This window comes from Colletes latitarsis, chromosome 10 (assembly GCF_051014445.1).
Source record: "Colletes latitarsis isolate SP2378_abdomen chromosome 10, iyColLati1, whole genome shotgun sequence".
NCBI lineage: Eukaryota > Metazoa > Arthropoda > Insecta > Hymenoptera > Colletidae > Colletes > Colletes latitarsis.
This window is the reverse complement of record NC_135143.1, coordinates 7928385-7947284: the sequence shown is the minus strand read 5'-3', so window position 1 is coordinate 7947284 and position 18900 is coordinate 7928385. Positions and strand designations below refer to the sequence as shown.

General features: G+C 33.3%; 2 protein-coding genes across 3 annotated transcripts in view; one reads left to right on the top strand and one right to left on the bottom strand.

Annotated features, from left to right (window-relative positions):
- The window catches only part of LOC143347045 (hydroxylysine kinase), a 414097-nt gene that overhangs the window by 307187 nt on the left and 88010 nt on the right, over positions 1-18900 (bottom strand). The gene's annotated exons all lie outside the window — the stretch shown is intronic.
- Nolo (ADAMTS-like no long nerve cord) overlaps positions 1-18900 on the top strand; it is a 581281-nt gene that overhangs the window by 479603 nt on the left and 82778 nt on the right. For both annotated transcript variants that reach the window (XM_076775876.1, XM_076775875.1), the window contains exon 5: positions 1289-1615. In XM_076775876.1, coding sequence (XP_076631991.1) covers positions 1289-1615 — 327 coding nt within the window. The remainder of the gene's footprint in view (positions 1-1288; positions 1616-18900) is intronic.

The window sequence follows — 18900 nt, the reverse complement described above, 5'->3', positions numbered from 1 at the left end:
ATTGTTACTTCCAAGTTACTCTCGAATAATATGATAATCTATCTGTTACGAGTTAAATTTTCCGTATAAGAGTTAATAAAACAAGATCAGTGTTCATCGTATTTTGAAAAGTTTCTAACTTTGACATCATACTATTATACAAATTAATTTTGCAATTGATAGAGATTTAAACTGTTTCGGGATTAAACTATTACTTGAAACTCGTAACAAATTTTTCATACAATTTTGTCTCATGGATAAACTGTTATGAATCCTCCATAAAATCTGATAAGTTGAAAATAGTCATCCAAGAAATTCTTTGTATTAATTATTGTTCTCATTTTTGTGAAAGTTTAGAATTATTTTTGGCGACAGGAATATTAATTTTTCTATCGCCAACAATGGCTGTAATAATACTGCTTGCAAAAGTTAAAGTTTACATCTGCCACAATTCAGAAGCCAAAGCGTTTACCAACCACTTTGCGCGAGGGTAACTTTGAAGCAACGTCACTGCCTGTGCGTGACATGTTTTGACCCCACTCAGGATCATGGCGTAGCAAATGCAATCAATAATAGCACTCAATTTGTATTATGAATTGGCTATGTTATTGTCTCACTCTTTCATTATCACGAAACTTTCAAAGCTTCTCAACCACGAAGATCTATTACTTTTTTAAAATCGATGTTCATTTTCTTCAAACATACATTCTTAAACAAGAAATTTTTCAATAAATTAATCAAATTTTAATCTTTACATTTTAGAGAAGTTGTAGCTCGTGTTACAACACTGTTAAATAGTAATTTGTTTGAAATATTCACTTGTGACATTGAACAATATTTTTCTCACAGTCCATATCCCTTCAGTGGGCCTTATAACCAACTTATAACAGAATATTAAGTGTACTAAAATCTGAAATGTTTACTACAAATTTACTAAAATTAACCCAATTTTAATTGAAAAATAATCAAGTTGTTCACAAAATCTATATTTACAGTTCCTAATCCTGAGAATTTTAATGCGGTGCAAAACCGACTACACGAAAAAAAATTGTACAAAGTGAAATAATAATGATATCACAAATGTTAAATTTGTTTTGAAAAACCAGAATATTGTACATAATACTAATTATTTTCTTTCCTCTGTATTCGGTTTTGCTCCTTACTGTATTATGATTAAAAGTGACTCGACCATCACCGTTCGAGGGTTGATAAGTAAAGCAACTTATACCAAAATTCCCGATTGTAATCTTCCCTTCCCCTGTTGTTCGATCGGATCTTTTCAAGACGGAATCCACGCCTTTGATTTCAGCCCTGCGAGAAACCGACCGACTTCCGGGCGGAGCAATGCGCGGCATTCGACGACGTACCTTACAGCGGGCAGCTACTCAAATGGTATCCGCATTACGATCCAGCGAAGCCCTGTGCTTTGATCTGTCGTGGCGAGCAATCCCTGGAGAACACTGGCAATCGTTTCAGAGAGGAAACGTCCGTCGAAAAGACACTTCCGCACGACGCCACCGAGGCATTGCAGCTCGACAGCGACGAGACCATCGTCGTCCAACTCGCGGACAAAGTCGAAGACGGCACCAAATGTTACACCGATGGCACCGACGTTTGCATCACCGGAGAATGTATGGTGGGTATATACGCTTTCTGTCACAACCCAATTTAATTAACCTTTAAATAGGCTTGCCAAAGTCTATCAAAACTCCCACTGGAATGCATTACACGCTACTGACGTAGACTGTGTTTTAATTAAAGTTAAGCAAATGGGGTGGCAAGGTAGAAATGATTTATTTATAATTAAGATGAAACACAAATTACAAATTTGGTATTAATAATTACGCTGTTAATTGGTTATTTTGCTTACCATTGAAACAAAATGTACGTGTGGACGTACTTTCGTAGAAAACGCGTTTAAAGTTTGGCATGTATAGCACTCGAGCCATGTCGTTCTCATCTAATAGTTCGGTATTCTAAAAACTTCAACCAGTTTATGAAAAAAATTTCCTTCGACGACGTTTATTGCGTTATTAAATTTCAAATGGGAAATTACACTCTTTGCCCACCGCTTGAAACTGTTTCTTACGATTATTTTCTGACTCTGATTAGTCTTTTAACTGTTGTCAAATAGAATAATCTGATCAATAAAATTACTAAATTAATCGATGAAGAAAATCGAAAAATTACAAAAAGAAATCTCATATATAAGATTAACCAAGGGTCTTCATAACAGCAACAACAAGATATTATTTTTTATTAGTTTTGTACCTATATGAAAAGTTAAATCATCTCGATTGTTGAGGTATAAAATTAAATATGTTCGTATCATTCAAACTTATTAGCTTTCGTGACAAAAGACACGCTTCTTTTCGTAGCAAACCGTGTCTTTTTCGCGAAGAAAATGGAAACGTGATATTTTTTGTGACAACAGAACGTACTCTTCGCAAAACAAATAAAGCGTGCGTCTATATGCTGTAATGTTTGTTCCGTAATCCTAATCTGTCGTTGTCAACGAGAAACTGTTGTTGCTTGTAATTCGAAGCGCCAAACTAAGAAAGATGCTCCGGTGAAAAATTCAGTTAAAAATCCAATTTGTTAAGTGAACCGTACTTCATTCGATTTGAGGGAAGTTGGCGCCAACGAGCCGGGAACCGTTCATCTCTTGGGAAAGCGTAATTTTTGCGCTGCGTCGGTATAGCTTCCGATGCGCCATATTTTGTAACACGCGCGAAAGTTCGTGAGTTTGGTCTGCCAAACCTCGTTCCATCCAATCTTGTGTTTTACTCCCACCCTAGTCGTTTTCGGGTTCACATTTAATCGGGCATAGTGCATCACGGGCACCGACAGACATTCAATTATGCAAATTAATTATAGAATACGTGGACAAAATGGTCGCGAAGAACGTTACAATGTCAGCGGTGACTTAAGGGAAAGAAAGAAGTAGTAATTACAGTGAAACCACCGTATCCACGATTAGTGACTGCGATTTCACGTATCCGCGGTTTGCGGATCAAAAAAGAGAAAAGGGAAACAAATAATGTAGATTAACCCTCACCCAGAGAACTCGATTTTCAGCGTTGCAATATTCTAATTTTTAATAAATAACGATACAAATATATATTACTGTTACAATATACAGGGTGTTAGACCACCCTGGGAAAAATTTGAATGAGAAATTCTAGAGGCCAAAATAAGACGAAAATCATGAATACCAATTTGTTGATTGAGCCTTCGTTAAAAAGTTATTAAAAAAATTATGGTTAAAAATTATTAATAAAATTTGTCCATCTACACGAATTTTTTCTCAAAAGTGGGTAGGATTTTGGGGGTATGTCTATTGACCAAAAATGATTGTAATTGACCCCCCCCTAGCTAAAAATAATTTTTCTAGAACGATTTGAAATTTTTCAATTTTCAGGGTAACAAATAGTTATGGTCAGACATTATATTTTCAGTAATTAATTTTTTTCTTGAAAATGCGTAGGATTTCGGGGGTATGTCTATTGACCAAAAATGATTGTAATTGACCCCTCTAGCTAAAAATAATTTCTTCAGTATGATATGAAATTTTTTATTTTCGCCGAAAAATTTTCCGGTTGTTATGGAACTTTAAACGTTAATAATTTTTTACCAAAGCCTCAATCAACAAATTGGTACTATTGATTTTCGTCTTATTTTGGTCTCTAGAATTTCCCATTCAAATTTTTTCCAGAGTTGGCCGTGCACCCTGTATAGTGAATAAACTGCTTACAAATACAATAAAACGAAACTTAAATCAAAAACATTTACTGAAACGCGAAATAAGGAAGTTTAGGTTAAGTTCAAAATGGACGTTGTGCTCGCCATTTTGTCGCCTAGACGGCCCACCGTTCGAGGATTAAAGAACAAAATCATCGAATACGAATGATTATAGAGGCGTTGAAATCTCTACAATATTATTATAATTAGTTAAATCGGAGGAAACAAAATTGTTGTTTTTACAAAGGATTCCTGCAAAAGGATCCAAGTAGATTAGTATTGGATATTTTTATTATTAGTTGCCTTATTGTATTTTATAAAACTTCATTATAGTTATAAATTACACGTAGTGTTTGCTGTCGAAAAAATGATTGATTGTATATACACGAAATTGGTAATTTCCATGCTTTTTTCTATTTAATATTGCACTGCTAAATCAAATAAATTGAATATAATCTAATCTAATTTAATGCATGTATGTAATATGAATGAAATTATTTATTTTTTTAGGACGAACAAACATAAAATAAAATAATCTATAAGATTATATCTCCGGATTAATGCACTCATAAAACAGATTGGAAAATATTTCAATATAACCAAGAAGAAATCTTACCCAGAGATTTCTTTGAATGATAATGTTTATACTACAGAAATATATGTGTATATATTATTATGTTGAATTCAGTTTATTCAGATAGTAATGCGACGATAAACATAAAATATGAAAATCGCCAATTTCCATTTCCATGTTTGACTGTTTTAGGACGTTCAAAATATTTTTTTCTACAAAAAACATATGCTGGCATCAACAAATTTTTGTTCTGCTTTGTAAACATTAGGTTACAAATTTATTATATTCTTTATTATATTCGTGGGTGAGAAAATGTACTCAATTAATAATGTACATGTTTTTATAGATTTAAATTAATCTTTCCTATTTTAAAATGGATCTACGCGGAGATAAAAACATGAATTAACAAAATGTTTTGATTCCTCTCATCGACTCGTTATTGGCGTTGCATAATGATAAACGAAAAATTATTCAACATGCATAAATAAATAGCACTTCACTGCCATCGCATAATTAAACAGAATTATCGATTCGTTAAATATTCGGTCGAATGTGGGTGAAATAAAAAGCTGTGGAGTAGTGATTTTAATTAAACAGGAATCCAGATACTCGTAATCTGGAATATCTGGAGCCTTGAAGTTCCATTTTAAGGTTTATAACGAATGCAACCCTTCTCGATGACGTTGCACGTTGAAATTCTCGTATCGATCTCTCGTTTCTCCATTAAAGCTCGATGTAATTTACTTTGACGGAATGAAACTTCATATCGTATTAATTGAAGCGTGTTATAATCTTCAAATTGATTAACAATAATGGGCAACCCCTATGGGCGCGTTTATTGTACTTTATTAAATTTTGTTATGAACAAATTATGACCGGCACGTGCAGTATCATTGTTAGAAGATCTACGTTTGTTACAGAAACAAAGTTACACAAACAAATAACGTCGACTTTTTAAGCTGCCGGCGTTCGTTAACCGAAAGTACATCCGCTCGTTCGTTTTAGGAATTAAACAATCGATATCGAGAGGAAGGGAAGGATGTGTTAAAAATGTTTTCGTGCGACAATCGCTCGATACAAATTCTCTTCTCTACTTGAAATATTATTTATGGCATCGAAACATTAGCGAACACTTCAATTTGCTAAATTATATAACGTTGTTCTATACATATGGAGACAATTCATTTCCTGGTAAATATTTATTACGGTTGATGAATAACGTGCCTGCCATATTGTTAATGAAAATCTCTCGTTCAAGTTTGTAGATTCTTGAAGCAACCATCTAATACTGTTGTTGCTAAACTAACCGATAAATGATCTTTTTTTAATAAATGCCCTTTGGGAAAACAGCATATTACATCGTAAAATAGAGAAAATATTTCTCGTAATAATTTATTTATATTCTAACTTTAACACTAAACAATCAGGGTTTCTTTATGAATTGTTTTTAGTAAAAGTCTCATTAGCTATGAAAAGGAATGGAAATTAGTTAATTAATTATATTCCAAGCTACAAATGATTGACATACCGTATGCGTCTTGACAGTATAAAAAATCAACAATGACAATAAATAATTGAAAAAATTGCTGACATTGGAAGTACCGATACACAATTTATTTTTACTGTTATTATTACTGTGAAGAAGAGCCTAATAAAATTATCAGGAATAATTATATACAGAAATAATAAAATAAATTAATATATAAATTAGAAATTATTGAACAGTAAAACAAGAATAATAAGCTCGATAAAAAAACAAAAGAGAACTTCCACTTGCATTTACAAATATAAAATGTAGCTTTTTCGATTAAAAAGAAAACAGAAAGTCAATAAAACTATATAGTTTTATTAAAGTTCACAATGCATTGTTCTTATTCTACTTCACGAGATAGCTCAGTTGAGGAAATAATATATTTGTTAGCGCGAACTCAAATTTATGCGGTACAAGATGCACGTATTTAAAATAATGTATCAACGTGGATATACTACTCGTAATGTTATACATATGTGGCTGATACACTAACCAGCTGAACAATATACAGGGTGTTCGGCCACCCCTGGGAAAAATTTTAGTGGGAAATTCTAGAGGCCAAAATAAGACGAAGATCAAGAATATCAATTTCTTCACTGAGGCTTAGTTAAAAAGTTATTAAAAAATTTGAAATAATTCTGAAAAAATTATTTTTGGTTGCGGGGCTCAATTACAATCATTTTTGGTGAGTATACATACCCCTGAAATCCTATTCACTTTCGAGAAAAAAATTCGAGTAGGTACTGAAATTTTTAGACGAAATTAAAAAATTTCAAATCATACTAAAAAAATTATATTTAGTTGCAGAGGTCAATTATAAGCATTTTTTGTGAATAGACATAACTCCGAAATCCTACGCACTTTCGAGAAAAAAATTCTTTACCGAAAATCTAATGTGAGGCCAAAAATGCTTCCCTGAAATTTCATGCGAATCTTTAAAATGTCATAACTCCTGAACGGATCGGACGATTTTAACGTTTCAAACGGCAAACAATGCGTATTTTGGTGGAGAATATGTAGAAATTCTAAAAATATTCGAAAAGTTGTTCCTTGACACCGTAAAATGAGAAAACCCCCATAAAAATGGTCCAATTTTCGAACAGCCATAACTCCTACAATAGTGAATGTATTTCAATGAAACTTTTTTCTAGGATAGAGCTCATGGGTACCTACAAAAAACTATTAGACAACTTTTTTATTGGGCGTCAAATAAAATTACTAAAAATCAAAAACGAATTTTTAAGAAAAATCGATAGGGGGTAGGTGCCTAAATTTTTCGGCGAAATTGAAAAGTTTCAAATCATTCTGGAAAAATTATTTTCGATTACAGGGGTCAATTACAATCATTTTTGGTCAATAGACATACTCCCGAATTCCTAATCATTTTCGAGAAAAAAATTCGAGAAGGTGTGAAATTCTTCGACAAAATTAAAAAATTTCTAATTGTTCTGGAAAAATTATTTTCGGTTGTGAGGGTCGGTCACAAGCATGTTTGGTGAATAGACATATCCCCGAAATCCTGCGCATTTTCAAGAAAAAAAATTCACTATGGGCGAAACTTGAAACGTTAATAACTTTTTAACGAAGCCTCCATCATGAAATTGGAATCCTTGATTTTCGTTTTATTTTGGCCTCTAGAGTCTCCCATTATAATTTCTCCCAGGATTGGTCGAACGCCCTGTACATGTATTTCCTTTTATTTTATCCTCTTTTTTTATGTTAGAACGAGAACTGTCCGATTTCACATTATGTAATTTTTGGCTCACATGTTTACTTATACTAATATTCAGATAAAGTGTGTTATTAGTAAAGTGTGGTGTTATATTCTTAATTGGTCTAATTTAAATTAAATACGCCTCTGCTTAACAATATTTTTATAATTCTGCAAAGAGAATTATTGATTCGACAGAACAATTGTGTTGGAAATATAATATAACCAGAAATGTTAGACTAAGTCTTTCAACAAACGAATTTGATCAAATACTTCATTTAATACTGATTAGTTTATTATTCTCTTTGCCAAATATGTTGGACTATTTCTATATAGTTGAACTTTTCTCTAATATTTTCTTCTTCCAAGAAATGACGTTTCAGTTCTTTCACTTTATTTATATTTCATTAAATATTTATAAAGTTCCAAGCAATAAATACATTTTATCTCGTTGATTAAATAAGTTCATTTGGAGCATAGTTACAGAAATTTATAGTTCCTGAACAAAATCTGATAATTCATATGCAAGAATTTAATATCGTACAGATAGAAAATCTGGATATTTCGAAAATCTTTATAAGAAAACAATTTTTAATAATTTAAAGGAAAAAGTTGAATCCTGCAAGGGAGACTATATTTTGACCACATAATTTTATGTGTGCAACCGAGTAACTGAAGTATGGACCTTTTTTTGTAAGAGAACATTTTTTTACATAAATCGATTTTTCTCATTGTTTTACATATAAAGATATTACGAGTATTTTGAACGTAGTATTTTTTGAGATATTTGTTTTTGTTAAAAAATTACGTCACTTTTCATTAAATATTTAATTTGTATAGTAGTTATATTCAAGGAATTAATTTTAATTTTGATATTAATATCATTGATAAAAATAAATGCCTGATTATACATTTTGTCCTTTAAATACCGTATTGAAAAAAATTGAAATTCAATTATTGGGGTTTCTATAAATGTTTCCAATAAAACAATAAAAACAATAATAAAATTGTAATAAAAACAATTTTTTTAATATACATATGAGTCCAATAAGAAGATACAAAATTCACGTTTCAATCATAAATCTGTCCTTTTGTTTATTCAATTACTAATTGTAAATATATTTCTCTCTTTTATAAATTCTTATTATACCGACAAAGTCACAAAACTAGAATCAAAACGTCTAATTTTTTTACATAATACAACTTCATTATTCTTCTATAGTCTATATTGCTAAATTTTTATCGATTCTAGTTCTGTCTTTCGTTAATTCCAAAGCTGAAACGAGTGCTACGAAACAATTACACATTCTAACAGTTGATATTCCCAGGAAATAAATAGTAATTTCGTTTTTGTCGGATATATTCGAACAAAAATACTGCAACTGCTCTCATTAGTGATAGAGGTCGGTCTCTAATCAGGCGTATAAAGCGGTCATTGCGCGTGACGTTTCAGCCAATTCCAAAAACAACCGACTCAATTACCGGACCAATTTCGACTCGTTAATTTCAGAAACACGACACCAAATTACGATACCAGGATGGCTCATAAAAAAAATACCCGTTTCCTGGAAATTTTCGACGCGGAAAAATATTTTTCATTGGTCCCCTCGATTTTGCATTCACGCTCGTGGGCCACCCATGAAATTTTTAAGTTTTCGTTTGCACGTTTCATTGCGCTGTTAATACGGGATTAACGAACACACGAGCCATGTATGTGTGAATACGTGGCTCAATTGTGTTCGAAGCTGGACTTTATTTTCTCACCGAATAGTGGGTGTCTGCGAAATTTATCGCCAACCAGCTCGTGAATTTGAAATATAAAACGGGACGCAAACAGGAGACTTGTGTTTTTCATTAAATCGTACATTTTTTAAAAACTTCTTCACATTCCACGAATATATTTCGATGTTTCGAAATTATCAAATTAAAATTAGAGTTTATAGATGAAATTGCAAGACCTAATCGAGGAAGAAAATAGTCGGTACAGGAATATTATTATTTGGAATGATAAATGTTTCAACGTAGAATATAAATCTAAAATAGAATTATACAAAAATTTTTTGTATAATGATCAAAAATTAAATTACGGATATAAAAAATAGGTTGAAAAAGAAAACTTAATTCATTGTGTTATAAAAATCATTAAATCTTACAAACTTTTCCTCTACAATTTTGTATATCTACACTATTGTAAACGAAATTTATTCCACGTTTTCGACTTATTCGCTATCACTATAACTGTGAAAAAATATTCTAACTAAATTTCTGAATGATATAACACAGCAATATTGTTACAAAGTTGACAGACATCACGAGTCAATAATAAAAAATTTTTGTAGATCAATACAATTAATAGTTTCAATTTCGACAATAAATCAACTGGAAGAAAAATAAAATAAAATTTGGCCAATAGTCATCCATCGAACTAAAATGAAATGAAAAAAAAATAAAAATTCACGAAATGACTTTGAAGGCACAAGAAGGAACAAATGTTTTAATTAATAACAAAAGAACGATGACAGCTAACGCTATAATTTTAATTTAATCTATGGACAAATATGTTATTCACATACTAGGAAAGTTTCGAGCTGATCGCGTTATTAGTTTTAGAGATATCGCTTCCGTAAACCTGAACAAAGTAGTTTCGAGAAAAATGGGTTCAAAGTTTCAATAAAGATCGCCGTCCCATCGCGGAACATTGTCTTCTTCAAACTTTTCTAACTTTGTCAATTCTTCGAATCTCGACCTAAAATTTTACCGAGGTCTTCTTAAGATTTACAAACAATGAGAGTGAAATTGTTTAAATCGATCTTCCGTCTCCATTAAATCGTGGAAGCATCCTTAAACGCTCGTCCTCTACTGACCGAGGATTACGAAAGCGTTGGTTAAGAATTAAGTCGCAATCGCTGCATCCCTTGTCGCCACTCGAGGAAGAAAGTTCCGTCGGGAACTCGAGGCCCGTAGATTTACTCAGGTGGATGCACACAGAGCCCCCTTGCCCTTGTTCCCCGACAGACTAGTCCAAACTTATTTATAACTTTTGGTTTCTGCTACGATTGAGCGCGACCGCGTTTTTCTTCGGGCCATGGAAAATGCGAGCTAACGAGGCGCGCGTCCGGTCGTCTTCCGCCAATATTTACCGTGGGTGCGTCGCGACGCCCGCACGTCTCGTCCATTAAGTTAATTCGATCTTACTTTACACCGCGAGTGCCTCTGTGTACCGAGAGACAAGGAATTTTTAAAGGCCTGCTTCCTCGATTAACATCGTAAGTGTCGCGATCACCGCGGAGCGATCCTTCATGGTTCCAAATTGAAAACCTACTAACAATCTATAATGAGGGATTAACCCTCGAAACATTAAAGAAAGGGTGGCTTAGCCAACCATCTAATTTCTAAAACCTTTTCTTCACGGTTAAAGATGACGACTAGGGGTTGCGATCACCGCGAATCGATCCTCCATGGTTCCAAATTCAAAACCTACTAACAATCTATAATGAGGGATTAACCCTCGAAATATTAAAGATAGGTGGCTTAGCCAACCGACTAGATAATTTCTAAAAACTTTTTTTCACAATTAAAGATGACGACCAAGGGTTGCAATCACCGCGAATCGATCCTCCATGGTTGCATCGGAACATTTTCTTAGGCAAAGTATATATTTTTTAAATTATATGTAGATATTTGCTTTGACAGAGACGAAACGAAATTGAATTTTACGTGTGTTGTTTCTATTTTTTATTTTATATTAGAAAACGTATTCCATCATAACAATCTTTAATGAGGAATTACCCTTAGAAAGACTAAGAAAGGGTGATTTATTTAACTAACTAGTTATTCCTAAAAACTAGTATTTTTCCTGGTCAAAGATGACGACTAAGAATTGAATTAAAGATACTTAGTTGTTTATTTTGACAGAGTTGAAACGAAATTATATTACAAAGTGCACATATAGGAAGTTGAAAACATACATTTACTAGCATAAAGTATCATATACATTGATATATGATATTAAACTGGTAATAAGAACCTGACGAAATAAATATACACGTTGCAAACATCGGATAGTTATTATTGCATGGCTCTAGCTTGAAATGTGTGGCCTTCAATGGAAAACGTTTCTCAATTACTTGTACTTATCCAGATATCTTAACTCGCCATCGGTTCCAAGAAACGCCTTGCTATTCGCTACGCTTTTCCACCTTCCTTCGACGTAACTTGATTTCAATCTTCAATCAATTACGTTGTACGATATCTTGTATCCGATCTACCCTTGGTTCGAATCTATATCATAACCACTCTAATGGGAAAAATTGAAGTAAATTTTTCTTGAATCTATCACTTAGTACGATCCAATGAAAGTGCTTATCAAGATCCTGTACCTAAATCCATTGTTTTAATTTAATTTCATATATCTGGACAAATTATTAACGTTGCTTTGATCATTATTCCATATAAAAAATTAATGACAAATAAATTGCCTTTTTCATTATATTAATTGCACTTATAATCATATGTTAAATTTTGTTGGAGTTTTATTTTAAATGGAAAGGATCGATTCAAATCTATTTTTAACTTATTGCTCTACACTTTACAACCAAGATATAACGAATACAAAAGCTAGACTTCTTATATTTTTCTTTATTTCTGATTATCTATTTCCATAGGAACTGCAGTAAAATTTTCACCAATTTTTGCAGAAAATTAAATGATTTATTCCATATAATTGAATCAGATATAGTTATAATTACCAAATCCGACATCGAGTTTAGAATATTTATGGATCAACAATTAGAAGGTAACTCTGTTGCGATACAATAAATCGTTTATGTACTTCTTAAAAATTCTAACATTCAAATTCTTTTCTCGTCTAACCAACTCTTTGTTTTATCAACAATGCCTGATATGTATTAAGTAGTCTCTCTATATAGTTGATGATTCCATATCAACACAATATTCTCCTAAATCATTTATAGAAATTATTATTTACCTAAGTTTTAAGAGTTTCAAATTACAAAAATAGCACGAAGTTCAGAATTTCAAGAAATTTTAAGGTTTCGAGGGTATCGTATAAACATTTTTTGTTTTTTGTGCAATTATCGAGGTTTATTACCAATTACCACGAAAGACAATGTACGTATGGTGGGTGTATGCTGTACATAGGAGAAACTGGCTGAGCACGAACGATTCGCGGGAATGTCCGCTGGGGTGTCAAGAAATAATTAACGAGATTTCATAGCGACGACAGTGACGGTGAAGTTGGAAGGACAATATCTAATCAGCAGACGAGTCCACGTAATTAAGCACTAACCGAGCACCGGCAAACGCAAACTGGTTTTGCATTATTAAACCAACTGGGCAAGTTCTCGTTTCGCGTCGGACACGCTCGATAAGTGGGCAACGCTTTTGTACTATCACGACTCGTTAGAGTTTGTCTTCCCCGTGAAATTCCTCCAACTGTTTCATTCTGTGGCCCTCTCCACTTGTGCCATCGGATGGCATGTATCTCGAAACGGCGTTTGTTTGAGCACCTTCCGATATATTTGCTTGTTCAGAGCGATCGAAAGCTATCAAAGGACTCCTAAATACAACTTGCTTTTTTCGTAACGATTATGCAAAATTCTTCGAAACATACTTTCTTCAAATATCACACTTAAGAATGTATTCTAGGGTTTCATTCTTTTGTACCTTTTTACGAAAAAGGTATAATTCCGACATTTTGTATACATACTTATTTATGTTTTAAGAATGTTTATAATTATTTTCGAATAAAAATAATAAAAATTGATTGAATTGTATATTGTTGAGCAAGATTCCTTTTTAAAAAAATATTTTACTGGCTGACATGATTTCGATCATTTCAGATAAGCAGAACGATCGAAATCGTTTCAACCAGTAGGACATATTTTTTTAATTCAATCAGTTTTAACTATTTTTGCTTGAAAAAAATTGTGAACATTCCTAAAACATAAATAAATATGTACACAAAATGTCGAAATTGAGAAACTTATACTTTCTTTGTAAAAAAAAATCCAAAGAAATGAAACTCTAGAATACCCCCTTAGGGGTAATCTATTCTGGAAGCAGAAAAAGTGCATCTTTGGAAGTTTATTAAAAAAAAAGCTATTTAAATATTGATTTGACACTTTGCACCATTGTTTGCACGCATCTTCCAAAGTTACATGAATCTTTTTATACAAAAACATTCAGAGTTTCGCATACACGATAATGTTTACGTAACGACTCGTAGAAATAAACAAAAACACAATACGATACGAGCTTACGTTTGGGTCCGATTATTAATTTAGTAGTTGCATCCAAGTAAATTTTGAACGTTATTAGAAACGACGCGATTGTTTTATCGTGCACAGTATCCCTAGCAAATTCAACATTCTCTCGTAGCTTCGAGTATTTATTTTCGCTTGTTCGTGCAACGTCTGGGAACATAATAAATATAATACCCAAACGTCGTAAATAATCGTTCCACGGGAATCCAGGAGTATCCTTGGAGAGATCGATGAAAATACCTCCTTATCCCCGGCTCCTTTCAGGTACCCGGCTGTAATACAATTCTCGTAATATCCGCTTGCATTCGACTCTCGAAGTAGGGGCTCGATACCGGAAAAAAGTACGCAAAAAATTAGGGGTACAGCGAGCTTCGGCGGCTGTGCAATATGGTTCCGTCGTTTCAGTGAAAACAGCCGGAATAAGGCGGACAAAGTGATCGGGAGGCAAAGCCCTCTTCGTAGCCGGGCAAATCCTGTTCTTCGAGGAACTATGTTAAAAGGTAGAAACGAGTGTAGAGAAAAAGAAGGCCGAGAGGAGGGTTGAAGGTGGGTTAAGGGATGGGGGAACCGTGGCGTGGAAAGATGTATTGAACGTAATGGGCTAACTCCGACGGGCGGTAAGGTCTACGGAAGGTGTACCGACTGTCGAATGGAACCTTGAAAGCCAGTTTGAATAATTGAATGCCAGTCAAATTTACGTAACGAAATAACCGAGGGACGGAAAGTCGCGGAGATCGTCGATTTACTTTCAACTGGGATCTTGTTATCTAACTGCTGAATAGAAGACACGATAAGGAGGGGCTTAATAAAGGGAGGATGTTTTATTTTATTATTCTTTATCCTACTACTCGTGCCCTCGGAATACACTATATTGTAGGTAAATATGAGGTCGCGCCACATGTTCATACTGAGTTTTGTGTTACAACTTGTAACAATATTTTAAACATGTGATGGAACCAGGTTTCATTTTTCAAAATGACAGTGACTTGTTTATTTATTGTTTAACAAACTGTAAACGTTTCCTCTGATACTTAGGATTAATGAAGCGTTTTTTTGCTGTATCATATTTTAACCAGTTTCATTAAGTCTCCTCCTTCCTCATTGTCCTTTCACGAATATTAGTAAGTTATATTAGTACTCGTGCTGATATGGAAGAATCTATCATTCTCTCTTCTCTTCTTGAAATTTCCCTTGCTTTACCCGTTTTTGTCAAATTATATACTATGCCATGTTTGTTGTACTTGTCACGTATCTTTTTAGCTCTCGTAATGGAAATTTCATATCTGTTTGCAATTTCTTTAAATCGTTACTTCTATCTCTATCAATTTGTCTCATATCTACGGATTTCTTATTACTATCGCTCCTCCGTGTAAATAAAAACACAAATGGGTATTGAACCTAATATACACATAGAAATGAAAAAAATTGTTGACGTGTGTTTGTTATTTTGCAAAATTATTGTCTATGTTATCATTAAACGTCACTGCAATCTAAAAAATTCACAGGAAATTATAATTCATTAATTCAGCATTTATTAAACCCCAGGTAACTTATTAGTGAAGAATGTTTTCTTTGCTCAAAGAGAAAAATTCAGGACAGCGTAGGTTACTACCTTCTTCAGATCTTACCTAACCTTTTTTTGCTTCAGAGTCATATTTCTGATAAATTTTAATAAGAATGGATTCTAGGTCAAAACAAAATTCTCACAAAAATCGAAATTCGATCTTTGACTTTTGATGCATCAAGTCGTAAGCATCGTGCTAATGTTTTTCGAAATGGCAAAACTCCAAACAGAATGCCACCTAATTATTATAATAAATTTTGTTTTAATATTTCAAACCCGAAACTCGTTATTATTAAAATTTGTCGAAACAACTGTGCTTTAGGAGCGAACATTATGGAGATTTAAAAGTGTTGTGCAATATGTAATCTGATTACATTCGCCACAATTACTTCTACAAAATAATTACACTGTAATAAGATTGTAATTACACGATAATTGTTGTGTATCTGATGTGTTATCGTACTTGTAAATCATTGAAGCTTATTCCAATATGTTTTTTTGTTCACATTATTATAAATCCATTTATCTTCACCCGTGAGACGATTCAATAATCTAATTAAAAAATGTTTTATTAATACAACGTTTCAAAAAAGGATTTCAAGTTTAAATTCGATCAACTAAATTTCTTTCGCTCAAATTATGCGGATCTAAAACATCGTATTTAGAAACCAAACTAAGTAAGTTGGAGTAAATATTTTCAACGCTGTAGATCAATATTTCCTATGTCCTAGCAATCTCCAGTGTTGTAAAACGTGGATTATCTTCAGTTACAATGGATCTTTAGTCGCCGCCAAACTCGATAAGCCTACTAGAGCGATTATCACCGACTACACTCCAAATCCCCAACATATAACTTTTTGGGAAATCTAATAAACTATATTAGGAAATGTTCAAAACAGAAAACGATAAACCATAATTGCTCAAAAGTACATCTTCTCCTCGCTCATTTTCAAAATAAGCTCCATGTAGGAATAAAATTACCAAATGTAACGATTTCTTTTTTAATATCTTGTACATTAGAAAGGGCGTTTTCCACATAAAAAAAAAACAAAAACGTTATTTTTTATAGAATTTTTCCATTAAACGACGAATTGTGTTAACCATGAATCGAACAAAAATTTTGTCGCTCTAATCGAAAACCGTATACAATAATGATTCTTAAAATGAACACGTGATTCGTAAGTTGAACATTTCTATCCCACCCAATTGGTAGCATTCCCCTTCGAGTCAGCGAAGCGTGAAAGACGACAATAAAGGACAATGCATTTTTCTCATTCTCCCTTACTAACTGTCCTTTTCTTCGGTTGTGCGAAACATGAGCAGACCAACCCTGAATCGACGTTCATTTTAAGAATCATTCCGTATTTGTGTTATAACTTTTTAATAAAGCTTTAAACGACCTACGTTTATAAATATTTTTGCATCGTTTATTGCCATAGAATAGACCGACAAAGTTTGAACATTAAAACCTGTATACAGGGTGTTTAAAAATAAAAATATATTTTAATATGCAGGGTGTTCGACCATCCCTGGGAAAAATTTTAATGAGAGATTCTGGAGGTCAAAATAAGACGAAAATCAAAAATACCAATTTGTTGATTGAGGCTTTGTTATAAAGTTATTAACGTTTAAAGTTCGGTCTGTAGAACAGCAAATTGAAAAGTTTCAAATCATTCTGAAAAAATTATTTTTGGTTGTGGGGGTCAGTTACCATCATTTTTGGTGAATACACATACCCCCAAAATTCTATGTACTTTCGAGAAAAAAATTCTTTACCGAAAATATACTGTGTGGCCAGAATTTTCTCCGAATTTTCACGCGTATGTTTAAAAAATCATAACTACTGGACGGATTGAAGGATTTTAATGTTTCGAAATGCAAACAACGCGTATTAATGGAGCTCTATAGCCCCAGAAAAATGGGCTAAAAAAATACATAAGATGTAAGGTCTAAACGTCAATAACTTTCTAACAAAGCCTCAATCAACAAATTGATATTCTTGATTTTCGTCCTATTTTGGCCTCTAGAATCTCCCATTAAACTTTTTCCCAGAGATGGCCGAACACCCTGTATTTTGAGAGAAACGCAATATTTTCTATCCTCTGTTCGTCCGGGAGAGCTTAATTCTTTCAAAAGCATCGTTTGTGGAATTAATTTATTCACGAATTTCCCTGCCAGCGTTTCCTCCGTCCAAAACTAATGGCGTTCGAAGGTGGAAACCATCCCCGTTCGCACGTAAGCCGCTGTTCGTCTTGGAGAGGCATTTAGTGGATGCAGAGGTATTATTTGTACGGATCGGGGCGAGGACAGTTGGGGATCGCGCAACCAAGAGGATCGGTACCGTTAAGTTCCGCGATATTTCATTTTGCACGCCCGACCGGCTGCCCGTTTCTCTTGGCTTGTTTACCTAGAGAAATAACCGGTTGCTTCGATGGTCCTATCCTTCAATTACGGGAGCTCTCTGCTGCAGGTTTCCACTTCTCGGGCAAAGTAAACCTAATCCTGAACGCCCGTATTGTGTGTCTCTTCCGTTCTGTTTGCGCGCGCGCGACCCTGTGCTTGTGGACACAGGCCAGCCGTATGTGCGGGTTGTCCCTTTTCACATTTTTGATCCCTACAGGATCTAAAAACCGTCCAGCCCGTCGAGACACTCCGACCAGGAAATTTCTATGAATCTTTTACAAATCTGAAATGGGGTTTCGAGAGATAAGAACGATTTATCCCGCTACCCCTTTTCCCGTCGCGCGAAAAACACCCCCGTTCAATTTTTGGCTCGTAAATACACGCGATTCTCCTCCAATAACCGAGCAGCCCCACAATGTCACGACCAGTGATCAAAAATAAAAATATCGAACGTTTTAATTATGTATTTTGCTTCATCAAATTGATCAGTACATACCCCTCTAGTGTGTGAACATCGTAACTTGGTAACATAAATAGCAGATTGGGATTAATAATTGTATTCAAAGACGTATCAAAGCCACCAAGTTAACAGATAGCATATATTTATCTAATATATTTTTGCTGCATTTACAAGTTATTATTTTTGTGTTCTTTTTAAAAATAACTTTAAAATGTTCTGTTTTAGTTTTAATAATGAGAATTCTCGCATTTAAAGATATGAATAATTTCCAATGATTCTAATCATATTACTTTTTTGTCGTATTCCTCAAATTCCAGAGAGGATTACAAAAAAATGAAACATTTTTATTCTTTTATTCTTGTACTAAAATTAGTTCTTTTTATGTACTTTGAATTGGTATAAATTTCATCTACATCTGAGTGCCCTTTCTTGAGATAATTTATTTAAACAATGAATTTTATTTGTTTGTAATTGTTTTATCTGTTTGTTATCTGTTTCTGTTTAAATGTATTTAAAAATATGTATAGTTTGTTTCGCCTTTATTATATGTTCAGGGACATATTTATTTTAATTAATTATTTTATGTTCATAATTAAATTTGCAGTGTATAAATGTGACTAACATATCAATCATATGTAAATAAGACTATCTTA